Source organism: Dreissena polymorpha, chromosome 6, assembly GCF_020536995.1.
Source record: "Dreissena polymorpha isolate Duluth1 chromosome 6, UMN_Dpol_1.0, whole genome shotgun sequence".
In the NCBI taxonomy this organism is placed as follows: Eukaryota; Metazoa; Mollusca; class Bivalvia; order Myida; family Dreissenidae; genus Dreissena; species Dreissena polymorpha.
The window spans coordinates 117,118,207-117,138,072 of record NC_068360.1 but is presented as its reverse complement, the minus strand read 5'-3'; the positions used below and the strand labels follow the sequence as shown (position 1 = coordinate 117,138,072).

At 33.3% G+C, this 19,866-nt stretch overlaps 1 protein-coding gene across 1 annotated transcript in view; it reads right to left on the bottom strand.

The window, feature by feature from the left end:
- The window catches only part of LOC127836039 (inositol 1,4,5-trisphosphate receptor-like), a 64,537-nt gene extending 50,985 nt beyond the window's left edge, over window positions 1-13,552 (bottom strand). Inside the window, exons 1-2 of the mRNA XM_052362456.1 lie at window positions 12,603-13,552; window positions 376-446 (exon numbers count right to left, since the gene is read on the bottom strand). Of these exons, the coding sequence (XP_052218416.1) occupies window positions 376-446; window positions 12,603-12,688 (157 nt within the window). The 5' untranslated portion in view covers window positions 12,689-13,552. The remainder of the gene's footprint in view (window positions 1-375; window positions 447-12,602) is intronic.
- Window positions 13,553-19,866: the final 6,314 nt, after the last annotated feature.

Sequence of the window (19,866 nt, the reverse complement as noted above, 5' to 3'; positions counted from 1 at the left end):
TTTAAACAATTGAGGGTAGAGATGTTTTTTTCTAGCAAATACTTAAACAATTGAGAGTAGAGATGTTTTTTTCTTACAAATACTTAAACAATTGAGAGTATAGATGTTTTTTTCTAACAAATACTTAAACAATTGAGAGTAGAGATGTTTTTTTCAAAATTAAATTTACTAAGGTTCAAATTATAGAGCTGAATGTGAAAATAAACAAAATGTTGTTCTAAGTTTTTTTGTATTTTGGAAATGTCAAAAAGGGAATTTTAGGCAGCCATTTGGTAAAACTATATTCCTGTTGGATAGGAAATTAGGAACCCAATTTTGGCCCCATATTTGACCAAAAACAACAACTCTAAATTCATTTTTACTTTTCTTACTCACCATTTTGATCTTTGAAGTCTGGCTTTTCTTTGTTCTGTTTGGACCCAACAGCAACCTCATTGTGTACAGAACTGAAAGTATGCAAGTGTTATACATACCCAATACAATACCATTTATTATTAGCGGATATCATAAGTTAGTAAAAAACAGTTTTATATTATTTAAAATGTTTTATAAAACAAGAATGCCTGGTAAATGTTGCATAATACCCCCCTCCAAACAAGTTTTTAAGAATAAACTATTTTCTATTTTAACCTATGGTGACCTTGACATCTACAAAACTGACCAATATGCAATACCAAGCTACATGTGAGTAACCTAAGAACACATTTTCAGTGCCATACCTCCTCCGAAAAAAATTATTAAGTGGAATCAATTTTTTCAACTTTTTAGTAACAAGACCTTGACCTTAACATAACTATCCCAAAATGCAATCCCAATAGTATAGGAAATAAAGGATATTTCACTGACTAATCAGATTACTGACATGAGCCACAAAGATATCTCACTTTTTCTAAATATTCTACAACTCGGATCACAGACAAGAATAACAAGATAAATATACAAAGAATTTATAATATTTCTATGTCTTTTTCACTACACTCCCTATTTTTCCAATACTGTCTTTCTTATCCCCCCGCACGCTCATACTGTTCCTTCTTTGGATTCTAACAACCCCTTATTCCCCCCCCCCTCTCCAACACAATTGCCCCCTTTTCAACTCCCCTATTTTCCACTCTTCCCCCCCCCTTCCATACATGCCAGAAATTTTCAGGTCCAAATCGGGACATTCCATTAAAAATGTTGGGACATTTCACCAAAAAGTGGGACACCTAAAACGATCAATAATGCCACCTTCAATACAGTCAGTAATCAGTATATTACAAAACCTCATAATTTTTGGCAAATGTTGACGATAAATGTGTTTAAGAATTTCATGAACACAGACGTTCTCCATTTTTCGGAAGTAAATACACATGTGCACTATGCGGATGAATCCATAACATGAAAAGTGGAGCATGCTTCTATTTGACTTCAATATGGGACAGAGGCATGTGTAATCGTTTGACGCGATGTGAGTGCATCGAGCACTGTTTAAATTTAGATTGTTCATCAATTATGTAAAAATTATTTTCTGAAATCAGTTGAAAACGAAAGTCAATTTATGTGAAACATCAATGTGTATTGGTTAGCACTCAATTTGTTTGACATACAAAACTGGTGTTTTGACAGGTTTTTAAGCCTCAGGTGGTATAATACACAGAATACTGCGTAATAGTATCTTTGGACTTGATTTGGGGCATGAAATAAAAAAGCAGTCTGCTTTTAATTCACCACGATGCATCTATCACTAGCAATAAGCGACCCCTATCATAAAAACACCATGGTGTGAATGCCTGATAGTCAATAATTTTGCCGATATATGGCTCATAAGGTGTCAAAAACAACACTGGATCACTCGACTAGTAGATATGGTTTGTTAACAGAGGGCAATAAAGGGATTGAGTAATTTAAGCCAGACGGAGCTTGAATATCGAATTTTACTGTGACCTGTTCTTATAGAACATATGTTGTTCTTTTACGAAATGTGTCAGTTCGGGACTATGGGACAAACACCCCAAAAGCAGGACTGTCTTGTAGTCTCATTTATAAGACGCGAAAAGAATTAATAGATACTTTTTATATAAATTCTTTGGAATGTCTCATCGTTGAAGGACCTTTTTTGTGGTGGAAACCAGAAAGCTTAAATTTTAATCAATTTGCGTAAAATTGCAAAATAACATTACCAACTCATTCAGTTTTAATTCAGAAGTCCATTTTTACATCAAATATCCTCGATTTGAAGTTAGAAAGGCATAAATTCTTCAGTTAAACTTCTGCTTAAATCGCAAAACAATCACTGACCTGTAGCCATGTCATGAAACTGATTTAAATATGAACCAATCAGAAGAAGGCATTACGGTCTAAAGCAGAGCTCCAGATAAGGGTCGTATTTTCGTAATTACGAATTATTTTCAAGTCCGTTACGTATTTATTTTAAAATCTTGTCGTACCATTAAGAATTACAAAATCAAGTTACGAATATTATTTTTACATCGGTCCGTATCGATTTTTGTTGAGTTCTTTTCGCGTATTAAAGGGATCTTTTCATGCTTTGGTAAATTGACAAAATTGAAAAAAGTTGTTTCAGATTCGTAAGTTTTTGTTTTAGTTATGATATTTGTGAGGAAACAGTAATACTGAACATTAACCATGCTCTAATATAGCCATTATATGCATCTTTTGACGATTTTAAAACCTAAAAATTATAAAGCGTTGCAACGCGAAACGATTGAATAATTTGGAGAGTTCTGTTTTTGTCGTTAAATTTTGTGAAACTACGAAGATTGCTTATATAAGGTATAAAATACGTCAAGAATGTGTACTCGGCGGAATAGCTCAGTAGGCTAAAGCGTTTTTACTTCAGGACTCTGGCAGGACTCCAGGGGTCACTGGTTCGAAACCTGCTCCGGGCAATGTTCTTTTCCTTTTTTTTTTTTTCTTGATTTTTTACTGGAGCTTTTACGATCCAATGTTTACATTTATCAATATAAAGCATTTAATGAATAAGTTAAAAAAATGCCAAATTCTGTGAAAAGGCCCCTTTAAAGATGTTTTCGGTGCTTATATAGAAACGTTATCGGGTTTGTGTCAAAAAACAATGGCGGCGCCCAGAGAGCATCCTAAAAAAACTGCAAAGCTTGCAAAAACACGCTTTTAACATATTGAATGCAAAGTGAGCCGAAGTTGAATGTTAAGAAAGACATTATAGAAAAGATCTTATACGATGCTGTATGTTCAGTTTCCGACACAGTCGGAAAAGCTCAAAAAGAAACGCGACACGACGGATCCAAACTTTAAAAAAAAAAACATTGAAGGAGTGGAAAGGACAATTCCCGTGGCTAATCGTTGAAAAGATTGAAGGGGAGACCCGTTTTAATTGTGAAATATGTAAACAAAAATCATCGAATGCATGCAATCTAAGCACAGTTTGGGCATATGAAGGTATTTGAAAAATAAAATTGTATAATACTGAATGGACACTGTTGAACTCGTATACATAAAGTTGCTAGTATGTTTATTTTGCATGAAAATAACCATTATTAATTATTTCTAGGTCATTTAGAAAAGTTAAGAATTATTTTCCAAAACTTAGTAGTAACGTTAAGAATAAAATTTCAGAGTTAAGAATTATTTTTGAAAATCTGGTAGTTACGTTAAGAATTTCACAAAACCTTATCTGGAGCTCTGCTAAAGTGAACGCGTAATTTTATTTAACATGAGCTTTTAACACCGACTTTTACCTAACTAGATCTAGTATGCTAATCTTCGTCGATTTAATAAGCATATGTTCAAAACAGATATGGTGCAGTTTCTATTTACTGTTCTAAGTTTCAGCAAGTGTTTATGCATGTCTTTTTCGCACCTCTGTCTGTGTTGTTTTATGTACTTACATTCTACGTTACATAGGACGGTATACTGTGCGATCTGTATCAATATTATTTATGTACAATATAAAAATAAAAGATGTAATTTATTTCAGAACTTTTTAATTGTCAATTTAGAAAAAAAAACAATGCTAAATTAATCCAGAAAAGTATAACATCGGTTTACTATGTAACTTGCTGCAAAACAACAGATGAACGCAAACTGTATTTTACTCCGTTAATTCTTCCACTTTAAACCAGATGCTTAACATCGTGGTCGTGTTATCGATTTATATCTACACAGCGAGCGAATCGAGAGATATTGAAAAATTGAATAGTGGTTGGATTTAAATTGCTCAGGCGTGCAAAATTCAAAGTGTCATTACATAATTTTTACGGAACATTATCGAGAAATGAATTATCTACACAGGTATGTAAATATTATTGCAATCCGTTGATATTAAGTGTCTTATATCGGGGCTTGAATGTTGCGCACAAAATCCTTGCGCAACTATATAGACAAAGAAGGAATAAAGTCCAACACATTTTAAATGCCAGCCCAGTTGGACGCTCCAAATATTACCTATATAAAAAGTAGCTTAATATTTGAGAGCGTCAACAAGTTGGACTAGACTGTCTTGCATGTATGACCGCTCCCTAAACTAACTCTTCCAATCCCACCTCATTGCAAGTTTTCTGATCTTTGCAGTTGTAGTATCAAGTATGGTTGTCAATATACAGAAGGTGAGCAGAGGGAAGGGGGTCCCCGTAACTTAACTAACATGTGCAGCCTTGGGCTCCAAAACAGCTTAATCCGGCCCTGAACATTTAATCAGCTGACAAACTTAATGCTGTTGTTTTTTTTAACAACTATCATATAAGTTAAAACACTGAAAACTGTTTTAGATAATCATACACTGAGTTAAATAGATCTATGGAAACTTTTGTTATTTTCTTACATAGCGCGTCCAGTCAGTAAACAAACAGTGACAATTCACTCTGGATCAGCAGACGATTTATTTCATAAATCAATCTCTGGGTTAATGGTCGCCATCTTTCGAACTACTTTCAAAAGTACAACAACAACAGTAGAAGACAATTTTAATTGCGAAAAGTTGAAAAATTGAGTACATGTGTCACGGTTGTTGAGTGAAATAGTGTTATTTTCAACTGTGTATGAAGCTTGTGAACTGGTAGTGGAATAACCGAATTGTTGGTGGAAATGGAATTTAGAAATATATCTAATAATTCATCATCGTGTAGAATAATCATCAGCATCATTTCTGTGGAACATTGCACTATTCAAAAAACAAGTGTTTCATAGATATGGTGCTTTTGACATAGTTCACTAACCATCAAGACTGAAATGATTCATGCACACAGGTAAAGTAAATAATTGAATTTGTGCAAAATGTTTATTTTTTACAAATTATTATTTAATTTGACCAATTTATTTTAGATTGATTGCACTGAAACTCAAAGTCTAAAGCTTAGTAAGACACTTAAGCCAGTTTTCTGAGAAGAAACAATACTTGTTCAGAGTATAGCAGGCTCATGCGGCCTCTGGTTTATTTATTTGGCCTCGGCCTTTAACCTGGGTCGCTTTGATTTCAGGTGTTTAGCCCCCATATCAACAAGGCTCTCGACCCTATATGTAGTTATTCATATTGTTTAAAGATTTTGAGAACCCTCACTCGGTGCCAGTGGGGATAAAACAGGGACCTTCTTATAGCTAGATGAATGCATAAAATATGCCAGCAACACTTTATAATCAATTACTTTATAATTGATGATTCTGTTCTTTTAACTACATTACTAATTTACCAAAACAATGTGAAACACATTTTTATGCCCCGAAAGGAGGGCATATAGTGATCGCACTGTCCGTCTGTCTATCCGTCACACTTTGCATTTAGGTTTCGAAAAATGCTCATAACTTCTATGTTGCTTCAGATGTAACATTCATATTTGGTATGCATGTGTATATGGACAAGGCCTTCTCATACACACACAAATTTTGACCCCTTACCTTGAACTTAGGGTCGGCTTTTAGGTTTTGAAAAATGCTCATAACTTCTATTAAAGCGTTTATCGGGGGCGTATGTCATCCTACGGAGACAGCTCTTGTTTTTGCTACTGTCCTCTGCACAAACCATGATATATCTGCATATATGCATCCAACCAAATCAGTAAAACTATTTGTCACTTAATTACAGTAAACTTATTGCATGTTAACTTTTCAACAATATATATATACATGTATATATAATTATATATAACAGATCTTGAAAAAAACTCACATCAAACTTCAAATTGTTTTAGTAAATTATAGGCTTTAATTGGTATTGTGACATTGACACCACTCATGCATGCGACTATACAATTATACAACTATGGAGCACATTATTTATGAGAAATTCCAATACATCAACATATCGTCTCAGATTTAAGGCAGATAATCTAGTGCTTTTTTGCTGCCATTTTTACTATTACACATTTTTTCATTTTATGTTATGATGCATTGATCTTGTTTCTAAATTAACCAAGCAATCATGTTAAACTTTGAAGAAAGATGTTGTCTGATAAATATAGAAAATATAATCACTACAAAGTGAACAAAATTCAGTTGAATACTGTCACCAACAAAGATTTGCCAAAGAGCAATTCAGATCATGATTTAAATTAAATGCAAGTAATGTGAAAGTCTGCCTATTGGATCCCAGTTAAGACTTATTTGTCAAATCTGCACATTAATTTTCCCTTAGCCATGTAGAATTGGGGACTAAATACCATCAAGTCATGTAAAAAGGAGCAGGGAATAGCACGCTGCTATTGATCTCTTGAGCTTTCACATGAATTTTACGGGTAATTTTCATACAACAAATGATATTATGTAGTGTAATGATAAAGCATTATGAGCACAAATTATATCTCTTACTAGTGGTGCAAAAATCATTTAAGTGTCACATTTCAAAAGAAAATTTATATAAAAAGGTATTATTAATTGTTAAAACGTTATAAAAGGTTATTTCAATTCACTAAAGCATTTAATTACAAGAACAAGTGCATTTTATGTCCATTACAATACATGTAACAGTATTGGCATTGTATTTATCTGCATTTGATGTGCATTTAATACACTTAAAAATGCAGACAAGACACACTTCTAACAGAAACAAATGTATTTTTTTCTGCATTTTTCCAGCATTAATACTCTTCAAGTGTATTTTTTATCATCCCAAATACACTTTACCAGGAAAAAGGTATGTTAAAATGCATTTTTAGTTTGTTTTAAGTATATTTTCAAATGCATTAAGACACTCTTTTCTTTTGCAAAAAATGTTGAACAAAAACTTGAAAATATTTAATATACTAAAGTGTAGTAATAATTAAAGTTTTGTATGAGCATCAAAAACAGTGTAAAATTCATACCAGTGCCTATTTAGTAGCAGTAGGCCTTATATGGTCTACTTGTGGTAGAAATAATGCATTTTGTATAATACAACATACATAAATTAAAAAATATAGCTGCCCATACAGTTCAATACAATGTTCAATTAACTACACTATGCAAAGTTGAAATATGACATCAAGCTTGGAATAATCTTTTCAATAATGAATAATATGCTGTTTTAATTTATAAGTGAAATAGACACTTGCATATAATAACTGATTTTAAATCAAAACTAAATGTTTAATTTGATTTTTAGCTCCACTGGCCAAAGGTCCTGTGTCCATCGTGCAACCATGCATAAACTTTTCCTTTAAACATCTTCTCCTAAACTACTGGTCCAATTCTGATGAAATTTCTTAGGAATGTTCCTGGGGTGTACCTCTTTCAAATTTGTTCAAATTATGCCCCTGGGGTCAAATTTGACTCTGCCCCGGGGGTCACAAAATTGAAAATTTGCTTAAGTAAGGCCTATTTTGTGAAAACTTTCAAAATCTCCCATCCATAACCATTGGGCCTAGGGCTATCAAATTTGGTATGTAGAGACATCTAATAGTCCTCTACCAAATTTGTTCAAATTATACCCCTGGGGTCAAATTTGACCCTGCCCCGGGGGTCACAAAATTGAACATATGCTTATATACAGTAGGGTATATTTTGTGAAAACTTTACAAATCTTCTCGTCCATAATCATTGGGCCTAGGGCTACCAAATTTGGTATGTAGTGGCATTTTATAGTCCTCTACCAAGTTTGTTCAAATTACGCCCCTGGGGTCAAGTTTGACCCTGCCCCGAGGGTCACAAAATTGAACATATGCTTATATAAGGCCTTTTTTGTGAAAACTTCAAAAAAAATCTTGTCTATAACAAACCGGCCTAGGGCTATCAAATTTGGTATATAGTGACATCTAATAGTCCTCTACCAAATTTGTTCAAATTTAATCCCTAGGGTCAAATTTGACCCTGCCCCGGGGGTCACAAAATTGAACATATGCTTATATAATGCCTATTTTGTGATAACTTAAAAAAAAATATTGTCCATAACCATTAGGCCTAGGGCTACACAATTTGGTATATAGTGACATTGTATAGTCCTCTACTTAGTTTGTTCAAATTATGCCCCAGGGGTCAAATTTGACCCTGCCCCGGGGGCCACAAAATCAATTATATGCTTATATAGTGCCTATTTTGTGAAAATTTTAAAACTCTTCTTGTCCTTAACCATAAGGCATAGGGCTACCAAATTTGGTATGTAGTGAAATGTTATAGTTCTTTACCAAGTTTGTTCAAATTATGCCCCTTGGGTCAAATTTGATCCTGCCCGGGGTCACAAAACTGAACATACGCTTATATGGGGCCTATTTTGTGAAAACTTTAAAAATCTTGTTGTCCATAACCATTGGGCCTAGGGCTACCAAATTTGGTATGTAGTGACATCTAATAAACCTCTACCAAATTTGTTCAAATAATGCCTCTGGGGTCAACTTTGACCCTGCCCCGGGGGGTCACAAAATTGAATAAACGCTTTTAAAGCGCCTATTTTGTGAAATCTTTAAAAATCTTCTTGTTGAAACCATTTGGACTATGGCTACCAAATTTGGTATGCAGTAACATCTTATAGTCCTCTACAAAGTTAGTTCAAATTATGCCCTTTGGGTCAAATTTGATCCTGACCCGCATGTCACAAAATTGAACATTATATACGCTTATATCTTGCTTATTTTGTGAAAACTTTAAAAATATTCTTGTCCTTAACTCTAGGACCTAGGGCTACCACATTTTGTATGTAGTGAGATATAGTAGTCCTCTACAAAGTTTTCTCAAATTATGCCCCTGGGGTTAAATTTGACCCAGCCCAGAAGGTCACAAAAGTGTACATGTGCTTAAATAGGGCCTATATTTAAGTATTTGCACATGCAGAGAAATTTGTTTCAGCCTTTTTTTCAGCAGTGGAGTGATACAGGGCCATCATGGCCCTCTTGTTTAAATACTCAAAAAATGAAACCGTGTTCATGCTTGCATGAACACAGTTTATAAATGCTGTCAGAATTATAAAATATGCAATTACAATAAATACAAATGCCAGGGAAAAGTGCTTTTTGTACTAAAAAATTCGAATGAATATTACAATAATACATTCTGAATACTTTAGTATGTAATTAACAGTTTTTGTCTGAGAAAATCACTAAATTTTATATATTTATTCAAATTCACATAAATCATATTTCAAAAACACATCATTACTTCAAATCCTTTCACACAATACTGAAAAAAAATGCACAGTTTCTGATTGTTATTGATTCATTATTAATTTATACATGTACCATTTTTTAATCTTGATGCATCCTCAATTGTATAATGCACATCTTAATCTGTTTTAACAATTATAATATAAAGATTAAGGCTGACTCAGTAAAATAATTATCCATGATTTCTGCAGTACTTGCAGACAAAATAGGAATACTGCTGTGATATTATCTATCTATCTAATGGGATATTAATTTGGCTTCAATAGAAAAAAATCAAAGCATACACATGCAGTGCTCCAGCTAGGATTTGAAAAGGGCAGGGGGGCTTTTTTGTTAAAAGGGCACTTTCGACGCGCAGTTTTTTGTGAAAAGGGCACGTACGAGCGCGCGGGTGTTTCTGGAATGCTTCCTATTGCATGTTAATTTATATGTTATAAATAATTGTATTATTCCCATTTTTATTAAACCATTCAAATATAATGTCTACAATGAGGATTAAAGTAATTACAATGTAATAAGAGATTTATGAATAATCATATGTAAAAAAAATTTTAAAAAAAAAAAAATTTGGGGGGGGAAGGGGGGGGGCAGGGCGGAGGTTCGGGAAGGCAGGGCGCGGCGCCCTTCGATTTAGGCCTAGCTGGAGCACTGCACATGTATAAAATGTGTATGAATATATTACTTAAACTTAAATTAATTGACCATCAATTAAAAGATATTATAATATATGTATGTATATAAATATCCTTGTAAAACTAAAAAATAAATATGTATGTTTCTATTACATCATTTAGGACTTTTATTTTCAGACAAAGTAGAGTGAAGCTTAAAACAGTATCCAATTGTAACAGTCAATTTTGGGAAAATCAACCTTATAATTAGTTTCTGTCTTGGCCAATGTCATAATTGGTATAAAATGTATATTGAACTGGAAGTTTTCTTTATTTTAAATGATAACATTTGCTTGGTCAGCCATAATTGTTACAATCAAGTGGTGTTTTTACACTGTAGTTTTCTCACTGACTATGGGTTTGTTCTGAGAATGAGCCACACAAAGTTTCGTTGGGGAGATGAGTTGTCAATTTTATGTTTATCAGTCTTTCATAATCCAGTATACCTGTAAAAAGGGAATTTGTAACTAATAATCACACAATATACACGATTAAAATTGTATGCATTTAGATTTATTTAGTACTGCACATTAATCATTTTCCAAAAATATGTAGCAACATTACATTATATAATGCTGCAATACTAAAGTAATTTACTAATTAAAGGTCGCTGATGTGTTATGGATGTGGTGTCCACCTAATGATCTGGAGGTCACTGGTTTGATCCCCAGTGTGGGAGCATTCTTAAGAAATCTCCAAGAGACACCCAAGTACTGGTTCTAGGCCCAGGAAACGAACTCAAGAGCATTTCACATACATGTACGTAGTTAGTACTTTAAATTTAATCAAACTAAAAATGGGTTAAAACTATAAACTGAAACCCTTATTAATACATTTTATTTTGAATCAAGCAAATGTGCAAATTAATTAAAAATAATGAGTAAAATTTTAAAATTCTACTTTAAAGTTATCATTATAATTTAGATCATTTTCAGAATATTTAATGATGATAATGATACAATTATATATTCCCTAAATGATAAAAATAAAACACGTAATGTTAATTTATGAAAAAAACGTTTTAATTTTATCAATATCATGGTAATTACAACTAGATACAGGCAATTAGATCAGAAACGTGCATTAATTATATTAACCCATTCATGCCTAGCGTCCTGAAAAAAAGAACATTGCAAACAGCGTAGACCCAGATGAGACGCCGCATAATGCGGCGTCTCATCTGGGTCTGCGCTGTTTGCTTAAAGAAATTTCTGTAAGAAATATTCTAAATATAGAAATAAATATACCAGACACCCCTACTTTTGGAAATAAATTGATCCAATTTAGAAGGATGGGAGAGTCCACTGGGCATAAATGGGTTAATGAACAACCCAGACATTTGTAGTGATTTATGGTCACTATTTGATTAACGTTCTATACATGACCTGTCATAAAAGGTATTTTTTAGCCAGTACTACAATCGGCAATGATAGTCTGTATTGCATACATATTCCAACGTCTATTATCGATTCGCTTCCTCAAACTGAACAAATATTTAATGTTTACATCGCGAAACGTAATGCATCCAGTTTCACTTTCGGTTTGGTTGGTTTTGTAAACACCGTAATTTCATCTTAAAAATTGGATGATAGGGTGATTAAATAATAATGGAAAAGTAAATCACTTGGATAATAGGTCAAAATGCAACACAAATGAACGTTAATAGTGCTCTTAATATCAAAGTTTCGGTAAAAAGTTTGGCGCTAGTTCAACGCGCATGTATACAGCCTCATAACAATAGACTGACAACCTTTTGGGTAGTAAAGTAGTAATACAAGGCAATATGGCGACCGTTAGCCACGAGGCCTATCTTACGGAGGAATCCGAGATAGCCGATGTATCACGATTGAGTGACAATTGTGTCGACAGGGGAAATAACTAATGTGAAGATGGTTACACAACACTGTTTATTGAAAATGAAACTCCCATAAAGTGCGAATTTCCTTATCCTTTAAATACAAATTTACTTGCTTTTTCCATTAGCATTGAAAACTATTATTAATTTTCCTTCGGACAGTATGTCACGGCTTTTAAATGCTGTTTTCGAAGGGTTTATGGCTAAAGTCACTTCCGCCTATTGACCTTTCACAAGGCCTTTCACAATAATTCCCTACTGTAAATACTATCTCATATTCTGAAGTAAATACGTTCCCAACACAAGCCCTCAACAACAATTTTATCTGTTTTATTATCTCTCCGTCATTTACAAATACGCATCATTCATTGCTTCATAATTTAGTTTTTGTACTTCTCCCAATCTTTCCGAAAGGAATGCACTATTTATACTCTGTATGGGGATTTTAGCTCCCGCATTCTTCACAGAAATTATTCAATTTGAAATGTTAAAATAAAAAATACACTCATACAACCAATTTAAACATGTTTTTACCTGCTCTGTGAGGAGAATACAAAGCCGTATGATTCGGCCGAATAAAGACAAACGACGTCCCCCACACACAGCGTATCGTCACCCATTGCGTCGATGTCGACGTCTAACCTTTACGTCAATAGCTGAACGTTGTTTTGTAGAAATGTTATTCCGTCATTTTATCTCACACTATTAGGATTCGCCGTCACATATCCAGATTAGAAATCCTTTCAATAATGTGTGTCAATGTATCCATTTAACTCTTTGCACAACAAAAACTACGGTTCCATATGTATTTTAGGACAAAACAACGCTTAAACTTAGTTTATTTTAAATTTTAATTAATTGAAACACCGTTAGATATTTTAAACGCACAATAAAAGGTTAATTATAATTATACAATAATAATCATTTTATTGTTCCGATCTTACTTAATAACTCACACGGATTAAACGCACGTCCAAATGCAGAGATCTCCGATATAACAGCTGATCTATTTATCAAGTTAAGCGATTAGTAAAATTTCGAGTGCTCAGTTGAATGCACACGAATTGTCTTGTCTTATATTGCCAATAAACTAATCGATACCACTGCTTAAATTACATAGACGCGCACTTAAGTCAACACTTTATTTCACGTTAAGTTTAAGACCAACTACCCCTACCCGGCGACATTTTGCACCACTCACGTAATTAGCATATATCCAATAAATAAACCGTAAATAAACCGAACGCCAACACGCGCAGAGATTGCCACTCGAACATCTACCCTAAAGATCAAGCGCGTCTAGCCGTACCGGTATTTAACACGTTTATGTTCATGTCTTTATTGATAGTCGATAATTAAAATATGGTAAACTTGCATGGATTTAATGAGTAAACAGGCTATGCGATTTATTGTAGTGTTTTTTATGTGAAAAATGTTTACTTTATTTAATATTTATTGAATCGGTGGTATCCCGTTTGCGTGACTGTACAAATACCGCAAAATTCTAAGATCGAGTTGAAAAGATAGTGAGTGAATAGAGTATTTAACTTCCAAATACCAGTAGTCTTTGCAGAAGACAATACCCGGTAGTTAACTATATTATCTCCTAAACGTTATCTGGTCTAAAAGTTACAGCAACTAATAAAATATAGTCAGTACACCGAAACTTATGTACGATATATAGTTATATACTATTCAATAAAGTATTCACTTATCGCGAAACAAAATAGTTCACTTTTTCCCTATAGTAACTCGGTTGTAGACAAAATGGTTGTTATCCGACAGGTGGATGTGTATCGGTCAATATGGAATATAAGGTTAGTGTCATTGTGTACTTGAATTTAACCGTCAATTTTAAGAAAGATTTACACGGCGAGACTTCATACTTAACAGTTTTAAACTGATATTTGATCGATTGCTCGTTTTTAAATACGATATGGTGTTGTGGTAAGGGCTTAATGCCTGTGCGTTAAGTGTCGCCCCAGATAAGCCTTTGCAGTCTGCACAGGAACGAAAATTTAGGTTTTTATGGAATTTTTCGTTTAATAGAAATCTCTCTTAACGAAAATCCGCTATAGGCGAAAACTATCGTACGGATCGCACAGGCTATTCTGGGACGAGACTTTACGCTCATGCATTAAGCCCCATTTTCGCAGAGTGGTTTTTGTTTGCGATCGAGCTTCTGTATCGAGCTAGTATCCCATTATTACTTTGTGATGGCTATACCCAAGCTAAACGCGGGGATTCTACTTGTTCTCCGATAAGCTCAACGATCGCACATATAAAATGAAAATGTGTACACAACGGGAAAATATTTACTTTTAAAGGGGCCTTTTCACAGATTTTGGCATTTTTTTAACTTATTCATTAAATGCTTTATATTGATAAATGTGAACATTGGATCATAAAAGCTCCAGTAAAAAATCAAGAAAAAAATTAAAAAAAGGAAAAGAACATTGCCCGGAGCAGGTTTCGAACCAGTGACCCCTGGAGTCCTGCCAAAGTCCTGAAGAAAAAACGCTTTAGCCTACTGAGCTATTCCGCCGAGTACACATTCTCGACGTATTTTATACCTTATATAAGCAATCTTCGTAGTTTCACAAAATTTAACGACAAAAACAGAACTCTCCAAATTATTCAATCGTTTCGCGTTGCAACGCTTAATAAATTTTAGGTTTTAAAATCGTCAAAAGATGCATATAATGGCTATATTAGAGCATGGTTAATGTTCAGTATTACTGTTTCCTCACAAATATCATAACTAAAACGAAAACTTACGAATCTGAAACAACTTTTTTCAATTTTGTCAATTTACCAAAGCGTGAAAAGATCCCTTTAACTGCAGTGTTCACCTTTAGTTTGGTCCTCAGCTTGTTAATGTCTAACAGTTACGCTAACATTGACCACGTCATAGTCTGAGGATGAAAATATTGACTCACCTTACACGGTTATACGCGCGTGCTATGCTATTAATGCTACAAATGCGGTCATAACTAGCTTAAGAGTCATTCCTCAATTCACGATAGTCAAAGCGTACATGGTAGCTGCCCTACAAGAACAAAGTCGATCGATGGTCATTGTGTCACACCGGTCTTACTGACCTGTGTGAATGCGCGCTAAGCATTGTGGGAAACGGACTTTTTTCCATCATGGCGTTGGTAAACATAATAAACACGGAAGTGAAAAATGGTAATTAATTATTATCAAAAACAGGCCCCATCAAACCGGGCCAGCTGAAATATATACATGGATGCAGTTTGTGCTTCAAAAGGAGCCACTTTTCATGTCAGTCTATTGTTTGTAAGAATCACCTAACACGTAACTTAGACTAACTAAACACGTTGCAAGACTGTATCTTCGAAATAGTAAATAAATCAAAATCATTAATAAATATTTATAATTTAATACCTGCTGAAATTTGAGGACGTAAACGATTTAAAATAAACGCTGTGAACATTACAAGGAATCTTACATGTAGGCCTCATGTGTGAAAGGAATAATCAGGGATAAAATAAATGGAGTTCAAAGGATCTAACATTTTGAGGAGGAAGTCATGGTATCTTGGACATTTGGCACTTTCATATATTTATTTAGTAGATACTGAAAATGCTGAATGTGCTAATTGCAACATCAAAGACGAGCAGGTGAGATTTTTACAGCTTTATTTTTCTTGACATAAAGTCGTATGTTTTCCATTTAATTTATATGGCGCTCTAGTCTTATTTATAAGAATTTAGAGATACTTTTTATATGGGCTAAATTCTTTGCTCCAAATATTACCCATATAAAAAGTAGCTTAATATTTAAGAGCGTCAACAATTTGGACTAATGGTGCTCAATTTTAGCTCGGCTGTTTTCGGGGAAAACCCTAGGTATTGTCATAGCTCGTCGTCAGATGTCCGCGTGGTGCTAAAACCTTTACATCGGCTCTAAAATCAAAGTGCTTCCACCTATAACATTGAAACCTCACATGTATATGCACCGTGATGATTTCTACACACCACACCCATTTTGGGGTCACTCGGTCAAAGGTCAAGGTCACTAACCTCTAAAAAATTCTTTTAAATTTCATTTATTCAAAACTGCACCGCAGCCTAGCTTGGCACCCATAATGTGGTGCTCTTGTTTATATATAATTTTAAAAATGTATTAATAACCAGAATAGTTTATGCATGTATAAATAAAAAGATACAGCCATGAACAGTGTGTTTTAATTTTTAATAAATATGCTTTGATTGCGTATATGCAAAACAATGAAGTCCATATATTGTTAACTGATTTTTAAAATGTTGAATGTCACACATTACGTACCAGTCCGTTTATATACCGAAACTTTATGTACCACTATCTGACACTTTATGTACCATATTTATAATATAAAGAGATAACTAATTTAATATGAATGTGTGTTATTGATGAAATGTATTTTGTGTGATAGTATTTATGAATTTAGACTTATATATTGGCGATAGATTTTATATTTTGTCAGATTGTCTAAGTGTCACTGAGTGTCTTAGTTTAATTTATTAGCCCAAGTACATGTAGTACTTAATAAATGATTTATTAGTCTTACCTGAAATTGAAGTAAATTATAAAAATTCATTTGTCTCTTATCTTATCCTGACTAAGGATTATAAAGTCTAAAATGTTTGTATTATATTGTATAATTGAAATATGATACTTTGAAGAGAAGAGAGAATGACCTCAATGTTCAAACTGTAAAAAAAATCAAAATTATTTCCTTCTTTAGACTTTAATCATGTTTAGAGAATGACCATAATTCATCAGGACTGCTATGAATGAATGGACAATAACACCTATATTTTATGTAGGTGGTACATAAAGTTTCAAAGTACCGGTAGTACATTAAAGGTCTGGTACATGTACATAAGGTGTTACACCCTAAAATGTTCATGGTATCAGTGTTTCAATAATGTAGTGTTTCTTATTATGTATTGCTTAGGTTGTTTTGTTTCAAATTTCAAATTTGCATTTATTTTAAAGCATTTTCAGTCACTTTGTGAATTCCATGTTTTTGTAATAAGGTGAATTATGTTGTACATGGTGTCAAATATTAATTCATGGTCGCTATGCTGTAGAGAATGATGTCCGCTGGGCGTGGGTTCGATCAATACTATGGGAGTTCTCCTTATCATCTCCATGGACAACAAGTTCTGGTGTACCAAGTAGTAGTAGTTGTAGTAGTAGTAGTAGTAGTGGTGGTGGTGGTGGTGGTGGTAGTAGTAGTAGTAGTAGTAGTAGTAGTAGTAGTAGTAGTAGTAGTAGTAGTAGTAGAAGTAGTAGTAGTAGTAGTAGAAGTAGTAGTAGTAGTAGTAGTAGTAGTAGTAGTAGTAGTAGTAGACTAGTAGTAGTAGAAGTAAGATCAGTAGTAGTAGTCGTAGTTGTTGTTCTTGTTGTAGTAGTAGATAATTAATTAATTAGTAGTAGTAGTAGTAAGAGTTGTAATGGTTGTGTTTGTATTTGTATTGAATTCTGATAATACAACACAATGATGCTGCTGCTAACAATGATGATGATGAATATGATAATGCTGCTGCTGATTGTGATGATGATTATATGATGGGACTTTGGTATTATAAAATTTGTGAGGTTCAAACACAAAACCTGTTGGATAATAAAACTTCTCATTTTATGACAAAAGAGCTAGATTGTAGAGTAAAAAATAAGTATAAAATTCGCTAATAGGAAAGCTACCATTAAAGGACCATGATTTGTGGGCTTCATCAAAAGCAATACATGAAACAGTTATATCTCTTTCAAATGCACTCAATATTGCTGTTCCTATTGATATGCTCAGAAATGCTTCTGGATGGGCATACACCAATGAGTACTTTCCTTCAGTTATTTCCTCTAAAGACACATTAACAACACTGTCGCCCTTAGCAGGAATTCCGGACGCCCCCCCTAAGATGTTCCCTCACCAGACATTTCCCCCATTTTAGTTTTAGTGCTTACATTACCCCCCTCCTCACAATAAATTTATAATGGTTTGGTTGAAGTAAAATCTTGATTTATTATCAAAATGATTTTTTTGCTTATGTAATCTTTTATATTTATATGAAGCAGCTTGTTTGTTGTTTTCTTTGGATTAATCATTCATTATTTTTGTTAAACTGTTTAAGGAGTGCATGTTAATCATTAGTAAGACGTGCATGTTGGTGTACTAGAGGAATACTAGAGGAATACATGAGATATTCTCAAAATCTTACACATGTTGTTTTTAATATAATTAAATAGGATCAATTGATGAATTAATTCAGTTTGAGTCAACTTGGGCTGGGTTGTAGAACTATAGTTATTTGTTGTTTTTAATCCAATTAAATAGGGTACTATGTAACTGTCAAAGAAAATATGCATTCATATGCATATAAGCCAAGTTTTGGATGTCACTGATATTTTCAATTTTACTAGTACCTAATTAAGACTAATTAAAACAGAATTGGACTTTCCTTGCAAAGTATTTATTATTAATAATAAAATAAGCTAATGTAATCAAAACATATTGATATTTTAATAATTTAACTCAATGATATTAATAATATTTAAATTTGCCCCAAAAAACTAGGGCAGGTAGATAGGAAGGATTTTTTTTTTTGAAAACCAACAGTGTTGTCAGTGTAAAATATTTGTAAACCTTCTTCAATTTCAGTTTCACATTTTATGACCTGCAACACATTCTATGCTACTTAATTTTACTATGGTAAGTCATTAAAGTGTTATTTATTTTTCAACTATATAATGTGCTAATCTCATATAATGAATTACTACCCCATTTAAAGATGACACCTAATCTAAATTCATTAATACACTAGTTATAATTGTTTTATTGTAACATACTATTCCACTAAAACATGACCATCATAAAACATCAATGCTGTGCTTTTACTAAAATTTTCATTGATCTCAATTATTTAAAGAAAAAATCTATCAAGCACTTATAAAAAAATATATAATTAGGGTGTCAAAATTTAACAAACTGAACAAGTCAATTTGAACTTCTCTTGCAATGCAAATGGAGCCACTTGAAATACCAAATTGTTCCCATACTAGTCGGCAATATAGTTATGACATTGTGTCTATTCATAACATGCATCAGATGCACCTTCTGAAACTTTTTAAGCGGTTTTGAAAACGCTATTTCATTGCAAACTTTCGTCAATAAAGGATACATGTTGTTATACAACCGAAAGTGAAAGTACAGTTTAAAAAAATGAATAAAGAGCGAAATTGTTGAAAACTTACGAAAATTTTAATTGATACTAACATAAGACCGTAAGACTGAACAAAACTATACTTAACTTTTAAATCATAACATGAAAGTTTACTTATAAAGCAAATTTTTCATTCATCCGCGGACTTCTTTGTGTCGTAGTCATAAATGCCTCCAAATGGAGGTGCGTGATGCGTCTAAGTATAGAGGTGACAATAACGTAGTGACGTCACCATTTATGTATAGAACGATCGATGGTAGCCAAATCCAACCTCCGCGAAGAGTTTTGACTGTAACCAGCATCGCTCTATCAAAGCCCTGCCGTTATAACCAAGTGATGATAGCCAAGCCACGTGGTACAATAATTGTCCCGTTGTTATATTTACTTTTTTAACTAAGGTATTTTTGTATTATGGACCTAAACTTACACACTGTTTTCAAAATATAAAAGAACGTGATACTACTTTTCATAATACAAAATGAGTAATACTTAAAAAAAATCCTTCCATGGCCCATGTTCACCAACCCATTCTTAGACTTTTGAATAAAGAATAGACTAAGAACCAA